General features: G+C 43.0%; 1 protein-coding gene across 3 annotated transcripts in view; it reads right to left on the bottom strand.

Annotated features, from left to right (window-relative positions):
* UTRN (utrophin) overlaps window positions 1-24,876 on the bottom strand; it is a 386,201-nt gene that overhangs the window by 115,919 nt on the left and 245,406 nt on the right. For all 3 annotated transcript variants that reach the window (XM_083373856.1, XM_083373857.1, XM_083373858.1), the window contains one exon: window positions 7,536-7,708. In XM_083373856.1, the coding sequence (XP_083229982.1) occupies window positions 7,536-7,708 (173 nt within the window). The remainder of the gene's footprint in view (window positions 1-7,535; window positions 7,709-24,876) is intronic.

The raw sequence follows: 24,876 nt of genomic DNA, 5'->3' as shown, positions 1-24,876 counted from the left end.
AGCCACATTTCCAGAAAGGCATAAGCATTGGGGGAGGGGGGGAGGTAAACGTTGTCCAGCTGAACACTGTTGATACTGATTATATTTTGTATTTTGCTGAATCAGTAAATCACTAGAGCACTGTGCAGTATTTCAGTTAATATGACATGCTGTTAGTATAACTACACTTGATGTCAGATCTCTTTTATTTAGTCTCTTGTTTATTTATGGCAAACAGAGAGCACCTTAACAATTAAGAGGAAATTGTTACAATCTTCTATAGCTATTTTTCCCCCTAGAATGATGGTAAAAGTATCCCATCCCTCTCTTTCAAAACATCTATTCAATGATCCTGATTAATGTTGAGAGCATTACAATTTTAACGCCTATTTGTCACCTAGGCTCCAGGGCACAGTTAAAAGTTCTCCCTTTAGTTTTCTGATAAAGTTTTCAGTTTTCAATATGAAATTCCAAGCATTTTAACAATACGTTTAATATCCATAAAGACAGCTTGAAGCAAACAACAACAAAAAATCCCCATGCAAACCAATGTAAAGGTAAAACAAATCATAATAATCCATTAAGCAGGGAGTATCCATCTAAACATTAACATACTTTTTTCCAATTTTGATCTAGAGCAGACATGTCAAACACAAGGCCCGGGGGCCGGATCGAGCCTGCGAAGTGGTTTCATGTGGCCCGCAAAGCCATCCTGGAAACAGTGAGGGAACGGCCCCCACTGCCTTGGCCCTGGCCCAGAGACCCTCCTTCTGCCAGAGACCCTCAGATCTGTCCCACTCCTGTCCAGGCCCCCATAGGCACCCTTGATGCGAACGATGTAGAGCTGGCCATGCCCACCCAGTAGGCCACGCCCACCCTGGCCATACCCACCCGGCCCCCTGAGGGCAACCGCAATGCTGATGCGGCCCTCAATGAAATTGAGTTTGACACCCCTGATCTAGAGCATTTCTGAATGCTTACTAGGATCCTTCTGAATGCCCCAGAAATTGATGTCAATATCTCTTAATTTTATTGCTAATTATGTTGTTATCTGCTTAGCCTCTTACCAATCCTTGTAGTAAAAGTATGTCTTGCCAAGGCTCCCTATTGGCTAATTAATCACACTCATTTATTGAGGCACCTATGTAGACATGTTATTTATATACATCAAATTAATTTACATAGTTTTCTCTTTTGTTACCACGCTTCAAAAGACATCTTGATTAAAAGTATGTCAGAGGATAATATGCCATTGATATATTTATAGAAAGTCGTGGCTCAAAAATTTAGATGGCATACAGCTCAAAAGAAAGTGGGTCACGCACCAAGACAGTGACCTAAAACACAAGTTGTACAGCCAAAGAATAGTTAAAACAAAAGGAAGTTTATGGCTTTGTTTGTTCTTAAGACTTGGTCTTGTACAGCCAGAATTAACCCTCTTTCTTCATCAGAATTAACCCCTTCTTTCTTCAGATCTCCTGCTGTTAACCCTAGCCAGGTCCTGATGTTATCTGCTTTGCCTGCTATTATGTGATGTGCTGCCCGTGTAATATTTTGCCTCATCATGTACCAACAGGCTGAAAAATAGCTTTTATCCGTGGGCTGTTAGGCTTTTAAATGGGACATAATCTCTGTGAACTTATGCAGAATTGACTTGGGAGGCTGGTGTGTGGTGTAGTTGGTTCACATGGTGTGGTAGGATGGAGGGTTTGTTGTCACTGTGTGTTGGGGGAGAGAGCACGGGGGGAGGCTCGGCTAATCTCAATGTACACATGTTGTACTTTGACAATAAAGTTTTATTATTTCCTATTCTTTACTTGGTCTTTCCAGTTTAGTCTCTCCAGTACTCCCCAGATATTTCAGATATTCCGATGCCCTTTTTCTTCTTCAACTATTTGGTGCGCTTGCGGCATTCCACACTCATCTATTTTCTTTGTTAACTAAAGTCTGTCACCATCACTGCATGGATGAAGGGCATGATTCATTGTCATTTCTCTGGTCTTCCTGTCCAGGGTTTTTAGTTCTGCCTGAGTCAGCCCATTTTTCCAACTGTGTATGGAATGCCCAGAATTGTCCAGGTGCTAATTCCTTAACAGTATTTCCTCCCTGAGCTGGAGTTTTAGACCTTCTTCATTCCCATGATGTCTTCATTTCAATACTTCTTCTTGACTCCAGTATGCTTGATGTTGTCAGCTTGAAGGGCACCCAGCTATTTGTATGGTCTTCATCTGCACTCTTGATTTTGATTCCTTCAGTTTTCACCATTTTTCCTGTGTTGATGGTGAGGGTGGCATGTTTGTGCAAACTCCATTGTGATATCTTGGCTGCATATACCAACAATATTGAGCAGCGATTCTATTTCAGATGGTGGTTTTCCATGCAGATTCAGATTGTCCATATAAAGGAGGTGGGATAGCCCAGAAGATGCTTTTGATGTTTGATAGCCATGGCCAGACTTGTTCAGTATTGTTGACAGAGGAATCAGTGCAATGACAAAGAGTAGTGATAGTGAACCTCCTTGAAAGAATCATCATCTCTTGATATTAACCTCTACCAGCCTATCACCATTGATTAACAATGGTGTCTTTTATTTTGCCACTAATTTTTGCACAAAGCTTTTATCATTTCTAGGCCCTTGATTATCCAATCATGTGGCAGGGAATTGAATGACTTCTTATAATCAATTAAAGCTACTTTCAGGTAGGTCTTCCTTCTTTTACAGTTTTCCAAAATCACCTTGTCAATTAGGAGTCAATGTTTTGGGTTTGTTTTTTTGCTGTTTTGGCAGTGTTGTGGTTTTTTGGTTTTTTCCCCTCAAGTGGAAAGAGTTTGTTTTCAACTAGATGCCCTTGAACTGCATCAGTTACTACTTCAATTAGCAATCTGAAAGCTGTTGTAAGCAAGTACTTGGCCTATAGTTGCTGGTGCTGACCTTTTGATTGGCTGATTCATTATCAGGTAGGTTTTGCCAGATGTTAGGCCAGTGATGGCGAACCTTTTAGGGACCGAGTGCCCAAGCTGCAACCCAAAATCCATTGTCAGGTGCCGGGTGGGCATGGCCCATTGGATGCGTGTGGCCCACTGGGTGGGCATGGCTATGGTGGTAATGGCAGACTGGATGGGACTAAAAAGTTCAATCAATCAATTCCAACTTTGCGAGATCTTTTTTTTTTCCTGCCAGAAGTTCAAATTGATTGATTGATTGAATCTTTCTTTCTTTTTTTTTGCACACAGTGGCAGAGGCCTAAAGTGAAAAGGTTTTATAAAACCCAGCTGAAGGCCTAGGACTGGGACGACAGCATGTGTGCCCACAGACAGCACTCTGCGTGCCACCTGTGGGTTCGCAGGTTCGCCACCACAGTGTTAGGCTATCTTCAATTTCACTTCCTTGCAGTATGTTGTTAAACTGCTTGGCAATGAGTAGGTGTAGACTAGTCAGATATTTCAACCAAAAAACACTCAGTTCATCTTCATCTGATACTGATTAAATCTTGATCTTCCTTGCATTTTCTCTACCATTTCTGCTGTTATTATAAGTTTTTTTTAAATTTCAGCTTCTTTTATTTATCCTTATCCACCTCCTTTATCCAAGTTGTATTCTTGTCGCATTTCTTTGGGTTGTCCCATACCTGTGCCTAGTACTGCATTGTTTCTTCTTTGTCAAGTGTTCACTAGTTCAATGTGGTCTCTCCATCGATGAATTGATAGAAACCTTTCTGATTTGACTGAAATTGAGGTTCTGCCTAAAAAGTGCAATTCAAACTTCTTATCTGCTGATGTTATTACTATATGGAGTATCTATATCAGACATGTCAAACTCGTGATGTCACGTTACATCACGCAATGTATCAGGACTGTTTTGCCGTTGCTGGCAATGGGGTGGGCGCGTGACATGTCTAGCCCATGGGGCGGCAGTTTGACACCCCTGATCTATATCGTACAATTATTTTTTATATTCATTCTGCAACAAAGAAGCTAAACAGCTGAAAATTGTGATGCAAACATCAGACAAACACAAATTCAACCAAAAAACCATTTAAATATGATTGTAATGCACCATTCATGAGAATTACCTTCATTATCCCATCTGCATATTCTGACACTGAAATTAGTGCCTGAAGTAAATGACTATAAGGCAGCAAGAACCATTCATTCTTCCAAATGATGATTAATCTCCAAGAAATACATGGGCAATGGAAGCATATATGGAGTAAAGGACTGAAATTTATATTGAATTAAAATTTGAAAGAGAATTTTTATAAGAGTATGCACTGTTGATATTTAACATCTGATGAACTGAAAATGTTTCTGATAATAAAATGAAATTTTTAAAAAAAAAAACATTTATTTGCCATGCTTGCTAATGTTATCTATTGGGCCTGAATGATTTAGAGATACATGCTGTCATACAAGATTGTAAGGCGATATCTCAAATTCAGACTCCTGCTTCCTGGTGCAACTTGTATTCCTGCCTCTAGTGAACTGTCAGATGCATCATAATCTGCAACTAATCTTTATAATCCAATCATTCATTCATAAATACCAACTGGTCCTCTTGGTCAAACTGCTTACAATTTGTAATGCTATTAAAATTAAGATTAAATCCTAATCTTGAAAGGTATGCTGATCGCCAGCCGTATTTTTTTAACTTGCTCTGCTCCATTCTCCATGCAACAAGTTTTAAATTTGGATTTATTTTGATGTTATGAGAATTGAGTTTACTGTGATGCTATGAAAATAGATAATCTTCTAATGGCACATTTCTCAGAGGAGCAGCAGGCAGAGATTATTCTTACTTTCTAGTACTGATAACTGAAATTACTACGTCACAAGACTCAAGTCGGTTTCATTGATCTGTCTCTATTTAGGGTGAGGCTAAGATGGGTTCTTGAATGTATGTTTTCTGCTTCATCATCTGTGTACAGAATATAATCCCTAAATCAGGACGTTCTTCATTTAAAAGGTCCACATATTCAGAAGACATGGTCACATACTCAATATGAATGCAAGTTTTGGATAATTCATACTACTGATTAAAGAGATAGAAAAAAACCCCTGATCTTTGCTTCCTATTTTATTACTTTTTTTTCTGCCTTCAAGTCAGTTTTGATTCCTGATGATTGAATGGCTAGTGCTAGTCCCTGCAGATTTCTTGGCATGATTTCAGAAGTGGTTTGCCATTGTCTCCTTCCTGAGGCCAAGAGAGAATGGCTGGCTTCGTGCCTAAATTGGGACTAGAACTAACAGACTCCCACTTTCTAGCTTGGTGCCTTAATCACTATACCAAATTGGTTCCCTTATTGCATGCAAGAATATCAATGTTAAGGATCTAATCTCACACAGCCAAAAAGTGCAACACAAACTCACATCCCAGCCAGGAAGCTTCCCGCATGATTTACTCTGATGACCAGAATCACCTAGAGATCTGAGTCCCACAAGGCATCACTTAGCCCAGGTTTTGTCTTTTGGGCTACAGATAAGCTACCAATAAATAAATGAACAAAAGGGCACCATCCATTCTATTGCTGGCAGGCTGCAAGCACAACGAATGAGCTCCTTTAAGATTTTCTCTTATCATTAGACAGTGCAGGTCATTTCACTAATGTATAGTAACTCTTTTTAAAGAAAGCTTGTCTGACTTAATAATTAGGCAGATAACAGCAGCAGTATGCTCTTCTGGGATCCATGGTGGCTATTTGCCATGAAAGCCATATGCAGTGCCATGCAAAAGAAAAATTTAATATTCTGGGGTTACAACTATTCTATGCAGGTTTTTAATGGACCCCTTTTACTTGTATAATATTATTCATTTATCAAGATTTTACTCAGAGGAGGCCTCATTCACCTGCTGATAGAATTAAGTTGTTAGTCAAGAAAAGAAGGCCTTCTCATCTGTGGACCTATGTATCTGAGATTCATCCAACTCAACTGCTATTAATACTTCCTTTAGAGCAGGATTTTAAAATTATCTTTCTGGATCACATGATTGCCTATGTTAATGAAACTAAATGTTTCTTCTCTTTTCTATAGATTGCCCTAAGACACGGGTCGGCAACCCGCAGCTCTGGAGCCGCATGCGGCTCTTTAAGCCGTCTCATGCAGCTCCCAGTCCTCCTCTGCCGTTCTGGAAAAAAGTCCCATTGAGAGAATGGGGTGGCGGAGGTTTGGAGAGCTGGTGCCTTTCGGGGCCGAAAGAAACGCGAACGAAGGCAGCAGCTCTCCAAACGGGGTGGCGGTGGTTTGGAGAGCTGCGCACGCAGCTCTCCAAACCTCCTTCGCCCCGTTTGCAGGGATGCCAGCTTCGTCCATGTTTGAGGAAGCCAGCAGATCTCCAAACGGGCGGCGGTGGTTTGGAGAGCTGCGTGCGGAGCTCTCCAAACCTCCTCCGCCCCGTTTGCAGGGATGCCGGGAGATCTGCCGGCTTCCTCAAACATGGACAAAGCCGGCAGTCCTGCAAACGGGGTGGAGGAGGTTTGGAGACCTGCTGCCTTCATCCGCGTTTCTTTTGGGGCGGCGGAGGTTTGGAGGCCTCTCCAAATGGGGCGGTGGAAATTTGGAGGTCCGGGGGGAGGGGCAGGGCGCTCGGGTGGCTCCGGCGGCACCCGGGCTGAAGGCAGCGCTGCGACCCAGTGCCCATTGCCAGGGAGACCCACCGCCGCTGCCGCACAGGTGCCTCCCGGCTCGGGGGAGCCGCGTTGCAGGAGACGCTCACAAGGCTTCTTTCGGCCGGGGAAGGGCCCGATGGCTTCGAGGTGGGGCCGGGCAGGATCTTCTGAAAGAACGTTTCCTTCCTCGTCTTCGCACAGCCCTCCACGGTCGTCTTGGCCTGCAAGTCCCCCCCTCCCCTGGTAAGCTGGCGGCACTGGGCAGCAACAGGTGCGCGCGGCTCAGGATGCGGCGTTGGCATCGGGGCTGCCGAGGATCAGTGCAGTGCAAGCGATCCAGGGCAGGAGCTGATCCCGAAGCTTTACAAAAGGCAGAAAGAAAAAAGTCCCAGAGAGAGAGAGCACAGGGTGGGGGGAGAGCAGTTTTTTCTGAGGGAGGAAAAGTCAGGACGGCAGAGCCGTCCATACTAGAGGTGGACGGAGGCAGGGCTGGTGCACATTTTGCATTGTTCTGCGCATGCGCATGCGTGCACACACACATTTTGCAGCTCCCACTTTTTTGTGTGTGTGACGGAACTAGTTCCGAGTGGCTCTTTTGCTGTTTCAGGTTGCTGACCCCTGCCCTAAGAGAACATGCAAAACAACTGTTCTCAGCTTGATGTTTCTAATGGCGCTGGAATTAAAGGCCACACTAATTAAAGGCCTGGGCCTGGACCTGAGGGACATCACTTTGGGGGAAAGTCTATTAAAATATGATCCACAAATAATTTAAAAAACAGTTTGATTTTAAGCATGTAATTGCTGTAACATGCTGCATTTTTCTGCAGATACATAAAACATTGGAATTTTAAAAGTAGCATATATTTTATTAAATATTCCCCAGGCCTGTATAACATAACAACCAGAGGCCATACACGGCCACCATGGAGACTTGTGCAGGTCTGATCTTACCTGATATTGGCTGATTTTGCTTTCAGATCGTTCCAACGTTGGTTCATGTCATCAATACGATGTTGTAACAATGCAGCCTCCTCAGAATTCCCCAAAGCTTTTACCATCTTCTGCCTGTTTCCATCAATGCTCTTGAAGATATCATTGTGAGCATCAATTTCAGCCTGGATGTCCTAAGGGGAAAAAAGGCCAGCTAATAAATCCAGAGACAAAATTTATATTAGTTCTGTGCTCAGAATAAGGAAATGAACCATTCGAAACTCTTACTGTCTAAATAAAAATGATTATATCAAAATTACTACACTGGAACGATTTTAAAGAATGCATTTTTCCATTGTGATATGCTGCAGAAAATAAGTTATGCTGATTGCTAACAGTGGATAGCTAGGGCTTTCTTCTGAAGCTTTCCTGTACTAAAATTAACATATATGCCAAAATGCCACTATCATTATTGTTATTTATATCAAGGATTACAAAAGTGTCAAGAACCACAACTTTCATACTAGGAAAATCAGTAAAGACAAATCCTAGGTGGTTGTAATCCTCCACAAAGCACAGTGAGCTTCTAGAATCTTCTTCTAGAATCCTCCAGTCTCTTTAAAAAAAGATGAACTCCTCCCCTGCTCCTACTTACAAAACAAATAACTTGTTTAAACCAAAACCAGAGATGTGGACATCAGATCTGCATTTAACATATAATGAGGAAAAAATACACTGCTGACATTCTTCTGTTATTTGGACTAAACAACTGGAAATGGTTGAAAGAATAAATCCAGGGTCTAAAAATACAAAACTGCCACCTTCAGATATATATATGTGTGTGTGTTTTGCATTATTCATATCATCACAATAACAACACTATAAGGATTGGAATGAAGTGATTGACTAGCCAAAGTCACTCAGCCAGCTTCTGGCAAAGGATAAATTTAAACTTTCTCCAGTTCTAGTCTAGCATTCTAACTACAGTAGTCATGTCTATGAAGATTCAAGATCAGAAATGTATTTACTCTTCCAATGTCATCCAAGGTATTGCATTTTCAAAAACAGGTCAGGATAATTCTAATTTAATTTCAGGTATAATACTGAATAAAATCAATCTCTGAATATTTAATAATTCTGTCCTTAATATTAAAAAATACAATTCAAGTCCTGCAGACATTTGAGAGCTGTTCTTACAGCTTTGAAAGAATATGAAGTTCTCATCTCTAGAATGAGGAACTTCTGACTTTCAAAATAGTGTTTAACTATGGTTCCTAAAAATCTATGCCAGCATAATCAGTGATAAAGAATGCTGGTAGTTTTAGATCAGGAACCTCTGGAAGAACATATCGTCCCTGCTCCAAAGAACAGAATTGCTCCTGAAACTACACCCTATCAAAGAAGTTGGATAAATCTAGTTCTATCACTCCAAGGAGTAGGGAAAGAGAAAGCTTTCATTTTTCTTAGAAGAAACAAACAACACTGTAAGAAATATGCCATCTTTATTATTGGGGAAGTCTTTCAATATTTAGGAAATGATGTTTAAAGAGAAACATACAAATATGGAGAAAAACCATACAGTTTTTGTATATCTCCAAGGGATTATTCAGCAAAGTTTACTAGAGAAATCCTTATAGTATTACAGACATGGTCTTTTGTCTTGAGAGAAACCAGTCTGACAGTTTTGACTTCCCTAAAGACATGATTCTTCCCTATTTCTACTCAGCATCTCTGCTATTCCCACATGAGCTTTTACAAAGGAGCCCCAGAGAGCAGCACTGCATCAAAAAATTATTATTACTATTATTATACACCTAGTAGGCATTTAAAAATTCAGTGACTGTTCCTATTCATTTGGGATATTATGAAATGCATCATTATCCTCAATGAGGAAAACAAAATAAATGAAATATGAGATAATCTGATGCTTCATCAAAATTATGGACTGAAATCAAATTTGGATTATTAATTTTTTAGAACAATTTTAGTCAGCCAGAAAGACAACTGGCAGTGGCATGATCAGGAAAATAATTCCGGACTCAGTTGTACAACCCAAGTTATTTCTGCTCTAGAAAAGTAAGCTTTGTAATTGGAAGGGAATAAGTTAATTTCTGTATTAAAATATCCTGCAGATCATGTATGGAATACTGCATATAGTTCATCCAAAAAAAGGATTTTGTAGAGCTAACAAAAAAAAAACCTAAAATGATAGGTTAGACTGGAATAGTTTCCTTATAGGAAAAAATAATTGCATCTTTTTAAAAATGAAAACAGGTAAGGGAAGATACAAAAGAAGTACATAAAATCATGCATGGTATGCAATGTGTCACTAGAGAAAAGTTCTTATTTCATACAATATTAAAATTCAGGATAATCAATTAAATCTAAGTGGGAAGAGACCAAAGAGCAATAAAAGGAAGTATCTCTTTACACAATGCATAGTTCATCTGTGGAATTTGCTGCCATTAGATGTACCGTAATAATAATAATAGACACCTATTTATATGGTTCTGAAAGAGGACATATATCCATAGTAATCATGTGACATCAGAATTTTTGACAAACATTCAGAACAGTTTGAAGTGACTCATGTATCGGTCATATAAATGCAGCTGTAAAAATATTATTTCTTGATATCCCTTGAAAAATGAGGCAGAAACAGGTACACATAATACAGCTCAAATATTTCACATTGAAAGAGAAGCAATATGCATTTTTGCTTCTCATCCCCAGATAGGTAGGAAAGCAGTAATATTACATAACTATTTTTGTTTTATTTTTCCAGTGCCTAGTTATCTAGGAGACATTCTGTTTATATGAGTGTATGCTCTACAGCATGGATTACAAAACTTTTTTTAAAAAATCCTACCATAACAGTGATTTTATACAGCTATTTCTATTTACACTGCAGCCATCTCTTTCATAATGCCTAATGGCAAAATCAAATAAAACAATTTCAGAAAACAACTGGTCTTTTATTCTCAGTAGTAGCACAGGAAAAAGTTCCAAGTCTCAGTGGGACCATAATTTATAAATACATTATGGTGTTCACTCAACAAGATTTTTTTCAAAAACAAAAATGGGGAGAAACTTAGAAATCATTCAGAACATACATGGGTAGAAAGGCTGTAATTTGGAAGAACCATTTTTATTTACAAAGTACGTTTGTTTTATTGGAGTGCAATTTTAAAAAAATCTGCATAAAACACAGCCACTCTATAGATTGTAACAGAAATAATAAACGTGTAACAATGATACCCACCGTCATCGGGGCACTGGGAACTATGTCCCAAAACTTTGCAAAATACATCAAGAAATTGCAGCTTCCTGCAATAACTCGAGCAAAGCTACAAAAAACTGCGCTACTCAGAACATCTTACATTTTAAGGAGATACCTGGTTGATACCTAGGATGCTGGCAGCAACCCGTGTCAACCATTAGTGCTAGTTAATTTGAGTGTTCAGTTGACTGAGTTTCATGTTTTATGAACAAAAGTTTTATGATGATGATGATGATGATGATGGAAGGTACCTTGGAGGTCATCTAGTCCAAAACCCTACTCGGGCAGGAAACCCTATACCATTTTGGACAAATGCTGTCCAGTCTCTTCTTAAACACTTCCAGTGTTGGAGCATTCACAACTTCTGGAGGCAGGTTGTTCCACTGGTTAATTATTCTAACTGTCAGGAAGTTTCTCCTTAGTTCTAGGTTGCTTCTCTCCTTGATTAGTTTCCATCCATTGCTTCTTGTCCTGCCTTCAGGTGCTTTGGAGAATAACCTGACTCTCTCTTCTTTGTGGCAGCCCCTGAGATATTGGAACACTGCTATCATGTCCCCCCCTCGTCCTTCTCTTCATTAAACTAGACATACCCAATTCCAGCAACCGTTCCTTATATGTTTTAGCCTCCACTCCCGTAATCATCTTTGTTGCTCTTCTCTGTACTCTTTCTAGAGTCTCAAAATCTTTTTTACATCATGGTGACCAAAACTGGATGCAGTATTCCAAGTGTGGCTTTACCAAGGCATTGTAAAGTGGTATTAATACTTCACGTCATCTTGATTCTACCCTTCTGTTAATGCAGCCTAGCACTGTGTTGGCTTTTTTGGCACCTGCAGCACACTGCTGGCTCATAGTTAAGTGATCGTCCACTAGGACTCCGAGATCCCTCTCACAGTTACTACTATTGAGCAAGGTACTCCCTATACTATATCTGTACATTTGGTTTTTCTTGCCTATAGTTTAAGTCACATAGAATTTTTGAAACTCTGGAGGCAGAAGATGTTAGGGAAATAGGACAGAATCTAACCAATTCTGATACTACTCAAAAAATAAGTAAATTTGGTATTTTGTTTTTTTCAATTAAAGTAACTACTGTATTGAAAAGCTGCAGTTATATCACATTTTTCTGTGTTGTTTTATTTTGTATCTAAGACACCATACATACAATGTACCCAAGAAGCATAAAAATTCCTTTAAAAAAACCCAAATCATGAAACACAGTACTGTATAGTTACAAAACAAAACAATGCCAACCACTGTTATCAGGCAAAAATTCCACTCCATTCCATTAGATTCAGACATATAAAGAATTAAAGGAAAACCTGACTTTTCAATGATGGTAAATGTGCATAATTATCTGGTTTTGGATTGGGAGAGGGGGTGGCTTTTAAAAGGACCAGGACCATTTTAGTTTTTTGTCTTTTTTGCTATCAAAACTGTCCTGCATATAAAACTGGGTCAAAGATCAAGGAGTTACACAGTAAGCTACTGAATGTTAGAAACAATACACAATATATTTTCTTTAATGCATTGTGATCAGAGTTGCATGATTTTGTCTTTTGTGTGCATCTCTGCAGGAGATTCTGGGCTTAAGAAATGACTTCAAAAATAATTATTCGTTTTGTCCTCTTTTCATCTTTTGTGCCTTTTTATTTCCTTCTATTCTTTAACCTTGATATACATAATAAAAACTTGAAATTTAATAAATAAATAAATAATGGAACAGAATACTCATTCTGACAAAGGTAGGGGCAGCCTTTTATACATAACTTTCAATTCAATCAAGTTTTGAAGAAAGGGGAACTGCCACTTGTCTTTTCCACATAAACTGGTGCCACAAAAGCAGTTCCTTTAGAGTAAACTGGCCAGTGGCTGCATTGGTTCAAAGTTCGTTCTTCTAATGGGGATAGGTGTTAAGACAGGGATCTTCAAACTTGGCCCTTTTATGACTTGTGGAGTTCAACTCCCAGAATTCCTCAGCCAGTGTGCCTGGCTTGAGGAATTATGGGAGTTGAAGTCCACAAGTCATAAAAGGGCCAAGTTTGAAGACCCGTGTTAAGACCTCTTTATGGCAGCCAGTAGGGCCCAATCCACTACTACATCCTATGGATACAGGATTTTAAGTGTTCAAACTAGCCCAGAGAGTCAAGCAATCTGCATATTGCTATGGACAATGGCCTACATAGCCTCAAATCAAAGTAAATTTGATCATATTTTAACTCCCAAAAGGTATTCTCTCTCTCTCTCTCCTCTCTCTCTCTCTCTCTCTTCTCTTCTCTTCTCTTCTCTTATAACTGTTTAACAATGGTTCAAATTTACAACGGTCTTGAAAAAAATGATTTGCAGCATGTTCTTGCTTACTACCATTGTACTATCCTTGAAGTCATATGGCTGAAATTTGGGTGCTTGGCAACCAACTTTGACTTATGACCAGCTGCAGCATCCTGCAGTTATATGATTGTAATTTGCAACCTTCCCAGTTGGTTTCTGACGAAAAATGGGGAAATAGATTCACTTAATTACCATGTGATTTGCTTAACAGCCATGATTAAAATGGTTGCAGAATTAGATGTGGTCAACTGATGACTTGCTTTATAAATGCACTAACATATGATGGGATTTCTGGTCTCAACTGTGGTAATAAGCTGAGGATTCCCCTCCCTCTCTCAAATCCTTAAAATATCTTAGAATTAAACCAGGTTCACTAGCAATTTGATTTTAACTAGAAAAACATATGGGGAATCAATGCAAATTATGCCTGTAATATCCAACTATCCAGTTATTCTCTAACCTTATATAAAGTCACATGCATAGAATCCAAAGACATATCAGAGCATTAAAATACCAGCAAGCCAGTGAAATTGCTAGAATTCATTATTTTCCTGTCAGGATGGTGAAGCTATGTCTGAAGTCCCTATAGTTATGTTTGAAAATATAAACAGCACCCAGGCAGGAACAGAAGGACTATAGACTGAATTGCATCAGTAACCAGATGTAAGTCTTTTATCATCTGAGACAGCAAACAACATTTCGTGATACATGTCTCTCCCCAGTTAGTCTTTTATGTTCCCTGGGCTATGCTACATTTTTATTTTGGCCTAAATGTTAACACTTCACTGCTTTGTTTGAATTCTACATTGGTACTTTACTTCACTGGTATAAAGAATATGCAGACCATGGACACAACTATGTTGATATTTTTCATAGAATTCCTGCTCTGTCTTGGAAAATCAAACGCAACTCTGTTCCTTTCTGTCAATTCTTCAGATTATTTCTTCCAAGTATTTTAAGTTGTTGCGGTCCCCAATCCAAATTTAAGACTATCTCTGATTCATTTTGTCGGGAGATGTAGCAGTTAAATTTTCCAGTTGATCTCAGCCACAGATAGTGCCTACAATCCCAATTCTAACTTGAAAAGAATCCTTCTGAAGTACCGTCAGAGTAAGCAGAAATAGAATTCCAATTATTGTCTGAAAATTGTTTGATCCCTATTGGCTAAAGTAATATCAAAGCAAATCTCTGAACAGAGAAACTATCCAAATAATTGCATTTTCTTTTATTTCCTTCTTCTACGTTTTGTCTTCTATAATGTGAGCTTGATACAATTTTCTGCAGCTATTGTAAATAAATGTACAAATTTACCATTATTATCATTGAGCCAAACATAGTCAGAAAACTTTCAAAAAGACATTTTTGAAATCTTAATCATTTTTGTGAATCCACACACATACTCAAGAGATAGCTGAAGCTACAATACGCTCATTAGAGGGTAATAGCAAGCTGAGAGAAAGTTGAACATTTATATAATAAAGGATGAATATGAAAAGGCTTGCAGTCTGCCCAACTTTATTTTTATTTATTCATATATTTGCTTTAAACACTAACTTTCTCTCTAGTGTGTACCAAACACAAACCCATAATATAAAGTTGGACATAGAAGTCAATGTTAATTTACTAATTCATTAATTTTAATACATATTAAAAGCATGGTATAAGAGACGGTTTTTAACAGATTTTCTGAGGAAAATAAAATGCACATGAAATTCCAAAAGGAAATAATCTAGGAAACCCTCTCCCTGATAATCAACCTTCTTCTTGCTCTTAGCTTCTCAGTAAACCAAGGGGCTAATATGGCTCTTCTGGAAGTTTCTTAAGAACCATAAAGTCAATCACTCTTCACTGTTTCGGATTAGACTGTTTTAACCATTTCTCCATCCCTACCAAGCTTATATCAGCTATCAGTTTAAAACTAATATTGGAATTATCTATTTTTGACAACAGAGCCATACAGGACTCTTCTGCTTTTAGAACTCCATCTTACCTGAACAGAATACTGAATCCAGTCTATGCCCAGCTATATGTATAGGGACAGATACTGTTTGAGACCTTCATAATCTTCATAAAGGATGTGAAATATACTAAGCCATTCCTGATTAGACTACCTCACTCTGGGCAATGAAATGCCCCAAGGCAAGAACTTAGGATAATTCAATGTCATCTTTGAGATCACTCTGGCAAGCTCAGGAAGTTAAATATAAAGCCCAAATGTGTTTTGTTTTGTTTTTTCTAAAAGGCAACTGGACTTTCTTGGGGTTTTTTTCCTTTGAAAACATTTTGCTTCTCATCCAAAAAGCTTCTTCAGTTCTAGTTCTTCAGAACTAGAAATCAGTTCGGTTCTTCATAACTGAACAAGCTTCTTGGAGGAGAAGTGAAATGTTTTCAAAGGGAAAAAAAACACCAAGTAAGTCAAGTTGCCTTTTGAAAAAAAAGCACCTTTGGGACAACGTGGATGATTGAAAATCTCCATAGACATTTAACTATAAAGCAGCATAACCAATGATACCCTAATAGCATCCCCTCACTATCCTGACATATTAGCATATGCTTACATTTCTGGATGGAATATCTGATCAAAAAGATGAAAACTCCTACAGAATACAACTGCTCCCTCCACATGGAAAATTAGGAGAGATGGTTTTTGGTTGATTGATTATGTGCCATCAAGTTATTTTTGACTCCTAGCAATCACATAGATTTTCTCCATGATGCCCTATCCCAGGGGTAGGCAACCTTGGCTCTTTTATGACTTGTGGACTTCAACTCCCAGAATTCCTGAGCCAGCTATGCTGAGGAGAAATAGAGAGGTTTCCATGCTGAGTTATGCTGGCTCAGGAATTCTGGGAGTTGAAGTCCACAAGTCATAAAAGAGCCAAGGTTGCCTACCCCTGCCCTATCCCTAACTTGTTCTTCCAAGTCTCCCTACAGTGCCCTGCTGTAAATGAGTCTATCCAGTCTTCTTCTTCTTCTTCTTCTTCTTCTTCTTCTTCTTCTTCTTCTTCTTCTTCTTCTTCTTCTTCTTCTTCTTCTTCTTCTTCTTCTTCTTCTTCTTCCTTCTTCTTCTACATTTCTAAGATGGCGGACGTGTTGGGCTGAGCTCCGCGAGCTCCAGTTGTTGGGCGTCCCTTGGGAGCCCCTCAGGGGTCCTTTTGGGCCCTCTGGGTAGGGGATTTGGACTATTAAGTCTAGAGGCAAAGAATGTGGTAGCTTGCTGTTTGCTTGCTCCTGTCTATGAGTGGCTGTTCCATCTGCTTCGTCTGCTGTTTCCATCTGCCTTCGTCTGCCGTTGCCGCTGTGTTCGCTGTGTTCGGCTTCGGCCTGCCGGTTTCTGCAGCCTCGGCATCTCCGGGCTGCTCCGGGCTGCTCTGCCTCGGCGTCTCCGGGCTGCTCCTGAGAGGATGTAACTGGCGGCGACGGCGTTTTCTGCTGTTTCGGGCAGCACTGTTGTTTTTGAGCAGCTCTCGGCCGTTCTCAGCGGCATATCTGGAGCTTCATCTGTTCGGCGGCGTCCTCGGAGTTCCAGCTGATCGGCGGCGGCCTCGGAGCTCCAGCTGATCAGCGGCGGCCTCGGAGCTCCAGCTGACCAGCGCCTCCATTTTGGCAGCGGCGGCAGCGGCGACAGCGGTGGTGACTTCTTTGCATTGTCGGGCCTGCCTCGGGCCGCTTTTGGCGGCTGCGGCGTCTTCAGGCCGTTTCAGCGGCGGAGAAGACGACCGCTGGTCAGCTTGTTGGCAGGGATGTCCCTTGTGCTGTTTTCGGGCCGCTGCCGGCGGCGGAGGCGGCGACGGTGATGGCGTCCTCGGGCTGCTTGGGCGGTGGAGAGGACGACCGCGGTGACGGCGGCAGTGTTGTTGCTTCACTTGCTTCGTTCCGGCCTCTAACGGTGATGGCGACGACGGCGTTTTCAGGGCCCGCTGGCCCGTTCCATCGGCAGCGACATGGCGGTGGTTGGCGTTTTTATCTGGTCAGCGGTGGCCGTAGCAGCTCCGGTGGACTACCAACTACTAACTATTTAACTTTCCATCTGCCTCCTTTTTTCCCCTTTGGACTGGGATGGACCTGGGCACAAGCCACAGTGGGAGAGCGGCTTGTTTTACATCGGCACCCCCATAGAGGTGGGAGCTCTATGGGTTATGCCCCACCCAGGGTGTACATTCTGGACCATCCCCTGGAGCAGACTTTCGACCTGTTGTGAGAGGACGGGTTGGGGTCTGCCCCCGGGAGCACCCAACCGGGTGGCAGTAGGTTGGTTGATGGCCCGAATGTTTCACTCCCTCCCTTTCGAACCTCCTACTGGACTTTTCTATTATGGGACTGCCTTATCTGGACTGGTTCGGACTTTATGTATAGATACTCCAGCACGGACTTGTTCGCCCTCAGGGGTGCCCCCCTCTCCTGGGTGCGTCCCGCCTTCTTTGCCACTCCCAGTCTCGATGAAGGGCCCAATTATTGGGACCCTGAGAGATGGCCGGGTAAGGCCAGGGGCTCTCGACATAAATTTAATAGGAGGCCCTGGTTAATTTTTTAGTGAAATTTTTAGGGGGTTAGGGAGAGGGGTGGAGGGTAATGGTTGTCTGACTATGGGGGGTGGCCATACAACCGTGGTGCAGGCCAGGCCTGGGTCCGACTGCGTTCGGGAGGAGCGGGGTGTGGTTACATCTGGGGCTCAGGAGCGGGTCGTGGGATTACCGATTCCCATGACACTGGGGTATGGCAGCAGGCGTATGGACAGAGGGCCGTATCGTTACCGGGAGGGCCGTCTCCGCTGCCTACAAGCGGTGAGGCGCTCCGACCCTCTGTTTCTTCCCCGAGGTGCCGGGAGCGAGGATGTGCAGCCTCCTGAGCTCCGGCTGGTGTACCTGAATGCCAGGTCCGTGGTTAACAAGGCTCCCCTTGTGCGGGATTTGGTGGAGGGTGAGCATGCGGACCTGGCTTGTATCACCGAAACCTGGTTGGGTCCAGAGGGTGGGGTCCCTTTGGTTGATCTTTGCCCACCAGGTTTCCGAGCGCTACACCGGCCTCGGACTCAAGGTAGGGGCGGGGGAGTGGCGGTAGTTATCAGGGAGACCTTATGTCCGCGGGAGACCACCGTTCCTCAGATAGTCGGGTGTGAGTCTCTCTTTTTGAGGTTTGGTCCGGGGGCACAGTTGGGCTTGCTGCTGGTGTACGTTTCACCTAGTTACACAGCAGCAGCCCTGCCTGAGCTACTCGATGTCCTCTCCGGTTTGGTGATTGAGTTCCCCAAACTTTTAGTTTTGGGTGACTTCAATCTACCATCCCTGGGAGGGTCATCTGAGTTAGCCCGGGAGTTCATGGCTTCCATGACGGCCATGGACCTGACGCAGGTAATTTCTGAACCAACTCATGAGGGAGGCCACACCCTTGACCTGGTTTTTTTATCTGGACGGTGGTTGGATGATCTTGGTAGGGGCTCTCCATTTATTATGCCCCTGTCATGGACCGATCATCACCTCCTGCGGCTGGTCTTCCGTCTTGCCACCCCCCGCCGTGGGGATGCGGAACCAACTAGATGGTACCGCCCCAGGCGCTTAATGGACCCTGACGGGTTCCAGGCAGCGCTGGGATCCCCACCTGCCTCCGTCGCTCACAACTCGGCAGATGCCTTAGTGGAAGCCTGGGAAAGGGCAGCCACTGAGGCACTGGACCGAGTTGTACCCATGCGGCCCCTTACCCGGTGCAGATCCCAACGAGCTCCATGTTTTTCCGCGGAGCTCCGGGAGATGAAGCGTCGGAAACGGGGCCTAGAGAGCTGCTGGAGGTCCAGCCGATCCGAATCCGACCGGTTGCGGTTAAGAACCTATATTACGTCTTATCTTGCAGCGATGAGGGCGGCGAGGTATAATTACTTTTCTTCCCTCATCGTGTCCGCAGATAATCGCCCGGCCGCCCTGTTCAGGGTGACTCGCTCCCTTCTTAATCAGGAGGTGAGGGAGGATCCCTTGCAGGGTCGCGCCGAGGAGTTTGGTCAACATCTGTCGGATAAAATTGCTCGGATTCGGACGGGTTTGGACTCCAGCTGGGCAGAGTCTGATGATCAGGACACGGGAGGTCTTGTCAATATTATCTGGGAGGAGTTTGATTCTGTGACCCCTGATGAAGTGGACAGGATTATGGGGAGGTTGAGCTCCACCACATGTTTATTGGACCCGTGCCCTTCCTGGCTGGTTTATGCAGCTAGGGAGAGGACACGAGGCTGGTTCCAGGCGGTTATATCTGCTTCTTTGAGTGAGGGTAATTTCCCCACCGTCTTGAAGGAGGCGGTGGTGAGACCCCTCCTCAAGAAGCCTGCCTTGGACCCAGCTGTGTTGAACAACTTTCGTCCAGTCTCCAACCTTCGCTTTCTTGCGAAGGTTGTTGAGAGTGTGGTGGCGCATCAGCTCCCTCTGGTCCTGGATGAAGCGGATTATCTGGACCCGTACCAATCGGGTTTCAGGCCCGGATACAGTACGGAGACGGCATTGGTCGCTCTGGTGAATTATCTCTGGAGGGCCCGGGATAGGGGATGTTCCTCTGTCCTAGTCCTATTAGACCTCTCAGCGGCTTTCGATACCATCGACCATGGTATCCTGCTGCGGCGTCTCAGGGGATTGGGAGTGGGAGGCACGGTTCTTCGGTGGTTCTCCTCCTATCTCCTGGGACGTTCGCAGTCGGTGTTGGCAGGGGGGCAGAAATCGGCCCCTAGGTCTCTTGTTTGTGGAGTTCCTCAGGGGTCGGTCCTCTCGCCTCTCCTGTTCAACATCTACATGAAACCGCTGGGTGAGATCATTCGTGGTTTTGGAGTTGGGTATCATCAATATGCTGATGATACCCAACTTTTTATTTCGACCCCAAACCACCCCAGTGATGCCCTCGCTGTGATGTCCCGTTGCCTGGAGGCGGTTCGGGTCTGGATGGGGAGGAACAGGCTTCAACTCAACCCTGACAAGACTGAGTGGCTGTACATTCCGCCATCCCGGGACATTCAAAATGTTCCATCGCTCTCTATGGGGGGTGAGTCTCTACCCCCCGTGGATAGGGCTCGCAACTTGGGAGTCCTCCTAGATTCACGGCTTACCTTAGAAGATCATATAGTGGCCGTGACTAGGGGGGCTTTCGCTCAGGTTCGCCTGGTGCGTCAGTTGCGGCCCTATCTAGACCGGGATGCCCTGTGTACGGTCACTCATGCGCTCGTGACCTCTCGCATTGACTATTGCAATGCTCTCTACATGGGGCTTCCCTTGAAGAACACTCGGATGCTCGAACTGGTACAGAATGCGGCCGCGAGAGTTGTCTTGGGAGTTTCCCGGTACTCCCATGTTACACCTTTGCTCCGCGAGCTGCATTGGTTACCAGTTGTCTTCCGGGTGAGGTTCAAGGTCTTAGTGATGGTCTTTAAGTCCTTACATGGCATGGGTCCGGAATACCTCGGGGACCACCTGCTGCCGGCGTCAACTCCCCTCCGCCCTGTGCGTTCCCACAGAGAGGGCCTCCTCAGGGTGCCTCCGGTCAGAGAATGCCGGCTGGTGGCCCCCAGGGGGAGGGCCTTCTCTGTGGGCGCCCCGGCTCTGTGGAATCAACTGCCGGCTGAGCTCCGGATGGCACCGGATCTCCGCTCCTTCCGGCGCGGGTTAAAGACCCATTTATTCGAACAAGCCGGCCTGGCCTGATGGGGAGTCAACTTAGGGTTTTAATTATTTATATATTCTTACTGTTTTATTTTGGGCAATAATTTAATTCTTTTTTTTAACTTTTGTACTTTTGTATTTTTATTATATGCCCTGTTCACCGCCCTGAGTCCTTCGGGAGAAGGGCGGTATAAAAATTTAATAAACTTAAACTTAAACTTAAACTTCTTCTTCTTCTTCTTCCTTCCACCTTTCCCAGCAATAGAGTGCAGGGCCTCTGTATAATGTGCCTGAAGTAGGACAATTTTAGGCTGATTATCTGTGCCTTGAATGAAAACTCTGGGACTTATTAATGCTTGCCATCCAGAATTGGATAGCAGCTGTCTTACCAGCAAATGATTTCATATTAAAGAGCAAGAATTTAAGGTTGGAGGAACCATTAGTGGTTGTTGTCTGAAAGGGACAAAACCAGTCATTGATCTGTCGTCCTTTCCCTATAAGAAAAGCACACCAAATCTTTCCCATCCATTACTTCTTCAGTGTTCACTCTGGCCTATTTTTCATTCTACAATGTCCCCCTTTTTTATGATGTATCTTTTAAAACTAGGCTACAATCAATCACTGTCCAACATTCTGCCACAGTCTCCTGCTACCTAAATTAACCCCTTCATGGATTACTGCCTTGTCGTGGCGAACGGGCTTGCGTAATTCAATGAAGCTATGAGCTATGCCGTGCAGGGCCACCCAAGACGGACAGGTCATAGCAGAGAATTCTGACAAAACGTGATCCACTGAAGAAGGAAATGGCAACCCACTCCAGTATCTTTGCCATGAAAACCCTATGGACAGTACCAAAAGGCAAAACAATATGACGCTGGAAGATGAGCCCCTCTGGTCGGATGGCGTCCAATATGCTACTGGGGAAGAGCAGAGGGCTAGTACTAGTAGCGCCAGAAAGAATGAAGCGACTGGGCCAAAGCCGAAAGGACGCTCAGCTGTGGATGTGTCTGGTGGTGAAAGGAAAGGCCGATGCTGTAAAGATTTTTTTCTCCATAGCAACCTGGAATGTAAGATCCATGAATCAAGGAAAGCTGGACGTGGTCAAACCAGAGATGACAAGACTGAACATCAACATCTTAGGTATCAGCGAAGTAAAATGGACAGGAATGGGTGAATTTAATTCAGATGCCATCAGATATACTACTGCGGGCAAGAATCCCTCAGAAGAAATGGAGTAGCCTTCACAGTCAATAAAAGAGTAGGAAAAGCAATACTGGAATACAATCCTCAAAATGACAGAATGATCTCAGTTTGAATCCAAGGCAAACCATTCAATATCACAGTAGTCCAAGTCTATGCCCCAACCACTGGTGCTGAAGAGGATGAAATTGACCGGTTCTGTGAAGCCCTACAGCACCTTATAGAACTAACACCAAAAAATGATTTCCTCATCATCATGGGGGATTGGAATGCTAAAGTAGGAAGCCAAAAGTTAACCAGAATAACAAGCAAGTTTGGCCTTGGAGTACAAAATGAAGCAAGGCACAGGCTGATAGAATTTTGTCAAGAGAATACGATGGTCATAGCAAACACTCTTTTCCAACAACCCAAGAGACGGCTCTACACATGGACATCACCAGACAGTCAACACAGAAATCGGATTGACTATGTGCTCTGCAGCCAAAGATGGAGAAGCTCTATACAGTCAGTAAAAACAAGACCAGGAGCTGACTGTGGCTCAGACCAGGAGCTTCTCGTTGCAAAGTTTAGGCTTAAACTGAAGAAAGTAGGGAAAAGCACTAGGCCAGTCAGGTATGAATTAAATCATATTCCTGTTGAATATACAGTAGAGGTGACAAATAGATTTAAGGAATTAGATCTGATAGACATAGTGTCTGAAGAACTATGGACAGAGGTTCGCAACATTGTACAACAGGTAGCAACCAAAACCATCCCAAAGAAAAAGAAATGCAAGAAAGCAAAATGGCTGTCTGAGGAAGCTTTGCAAATAATAGCTGAGGAAAGGAAGGAAGTGAAAGGCAAGGGAGAAAAAGAAAGATACACCCAATTGAATGCAGAATTCCAGAGAATAGCTAGAAGAGATAAGAATGCCTTCTTAAATGAACAGTGCAAAAAATAGAAGAAAACAATAGAATAGGGAGGACCAGAGATCTTTTCAAGAAAATTGGAGAGATGAAGGGAACGTTTCATGCAAAGATGGGCATGATAAAGGACCAAAATGGCAGGGACCTAACAGAGGCAGAAGAGATTAAGAAGAGGTGGCAAAATTACACAGAAGAACTATACAAGAATGACCTTAACGTCGCTGATAATCACAATGAGGTGGTCACTGACCTCGAGCCAGACATGCTAGAATGTGAAGTGAAGTGGGCCTTAGAAAAGCTGAGCAACAACAAAGCTAGTAGAGGTGACAGTATTCCAGCTGAGGTATTCAAAATCTTAAAACATGATGCAGTAAAAAGTGCTACACTCAATTTGCTAGCAATTTAGAAAACTCAACAGTGGCCACAGGATTGGAAAAGATCAGTTTACATTCTAATTCCAAAGAAAGGCAGTGCCAAAGAATGTTCAAACTATCGCACCATTGCACTCATTTCTCTTGCTAGTAAAATTATGCTTAAAATCCTACAAGCTAGACTCCAGCAGTATGTGGATCGAGAACTACCAGAAGTACAGGCAGGATTTCGAAGAGGCAGAGGAACTAGAGATCAAATTGCCAACATACACTGGATCATGGAGAAAGCTAGAGAGTTCCAGAAAAACATCTACTTCTGCTTCATTGACTATGCTAAAGCCTTTGATTGTGTGGATCATAACAAACTGTGGCAAGTTCTTAAAGAGATGGGAGTACCAGACCATCTTATTTGTCTCTTGAGAAACCTATATGTGGGCCAAGAAGCAACAGTTAGAACTGGACACAGAACTACTGATTGGTTTAAAATTGGGAAAGGAGTCCGGCAAGGCTGTATACTGTCACCTTGCCTATTTAACTTATATGCAGAGCACATCATGAGAAAGACAGGGCTAGATGAATCAAAAGTTGGAATTAAGATTGCCAGAAGAAATATCAACAACCTAACATATGCAGATGATACCACTCTAATGGCAGAAAGTGAAGAAGAACTAAAGAGCCTCTTGTTGCAGGTGAAAAAGGAGAGTGCAAAACCTGGGTTGAAACTTAACATTAAGAAAACCAAGATCATGGCTTCCAGCCCTCTCAATTCCTGGCAAATAGATGGGGAAGAAATGGAGGTAGTGACAGATTTTATTTTCCTGGGCTCCAAGATCACTGCAGATGGGGACTGTAGTCAAGAAATTAAAAGATGTTTGCTCCTGGGGAGGAAAGCCATGGCAAATCTAGACAGCACACTAAAAAGCAGAGACATCACCCTGTCAACAAAAGTGTGTATAATCAAGGCTATGGTCTTCCCAGTTGCAATGTATGGCTGTGAAAGATGGACCATAAGAAAGGCTGAGTGCCAAAGAATTGAAGCCTTTGAACTATGGTGCTGGAGAAGACTCCTGCGAGTCCCTTGGACTGCAAGGCGATCAAACCGGTCAGTCCTAGAGGAGATCAACCTTGACTGCTCTTTAGAAGGCCAGATCCTGAAGTTGAAACTCAAATACTTTGGCCACCTAATGAGAAGGAAGGACTCACTGGAGAAGAGCCTAATGCTGGGAAAGATTGAAGGCAAGAGAAGAAGGGGACGACAGAGAATGAGATGGCTGGATGGAGTCACTGAAGCAGTAGGCATGAGCTTAAATGGACTCCAGAAGATGGTAGAGGACAGGAAGGCCTGGAGGAACATTGTCCATAGGGTCGCGATGTGTCGGACACGACTTCGCAGCTAACAACAACACCTAAATTAAAAGTGAGGTGGTACCCCTAGCCCCAGGCTTCTCAAAGTTGTAACCCCTACTGTATTCCATTTGGTCCTTCAGGAGTCACCCAACATTAGTACTCCTTTTAAGTCCAAGGAAACTAATATAACATAAGGCATATGACCTCTATGAAAAGACATGGTTGAAAGTCCAGTCCTGCAGGAAAGCTGTTTTCACAAGTGGCAAAGTAGAAGAATAGGGAATTAAATAGCATACA

Source organism: Vipera ursinii (assembly GCF_947247035.1).
Source record: "Vipera ursinii genome assembly, chromosome: 1".
Lineage (NCBI taxonomy): Eukaryota > Metazoa > Chordata > Lepidosauria > Squamata > Viperidae > Vipera > Vipera ursinii.
The sequence above is the reverse complement of the archived record's forward strand: the minus strand, read 5'-3'. Positions and strand labels throughout refer to the sequence as shown.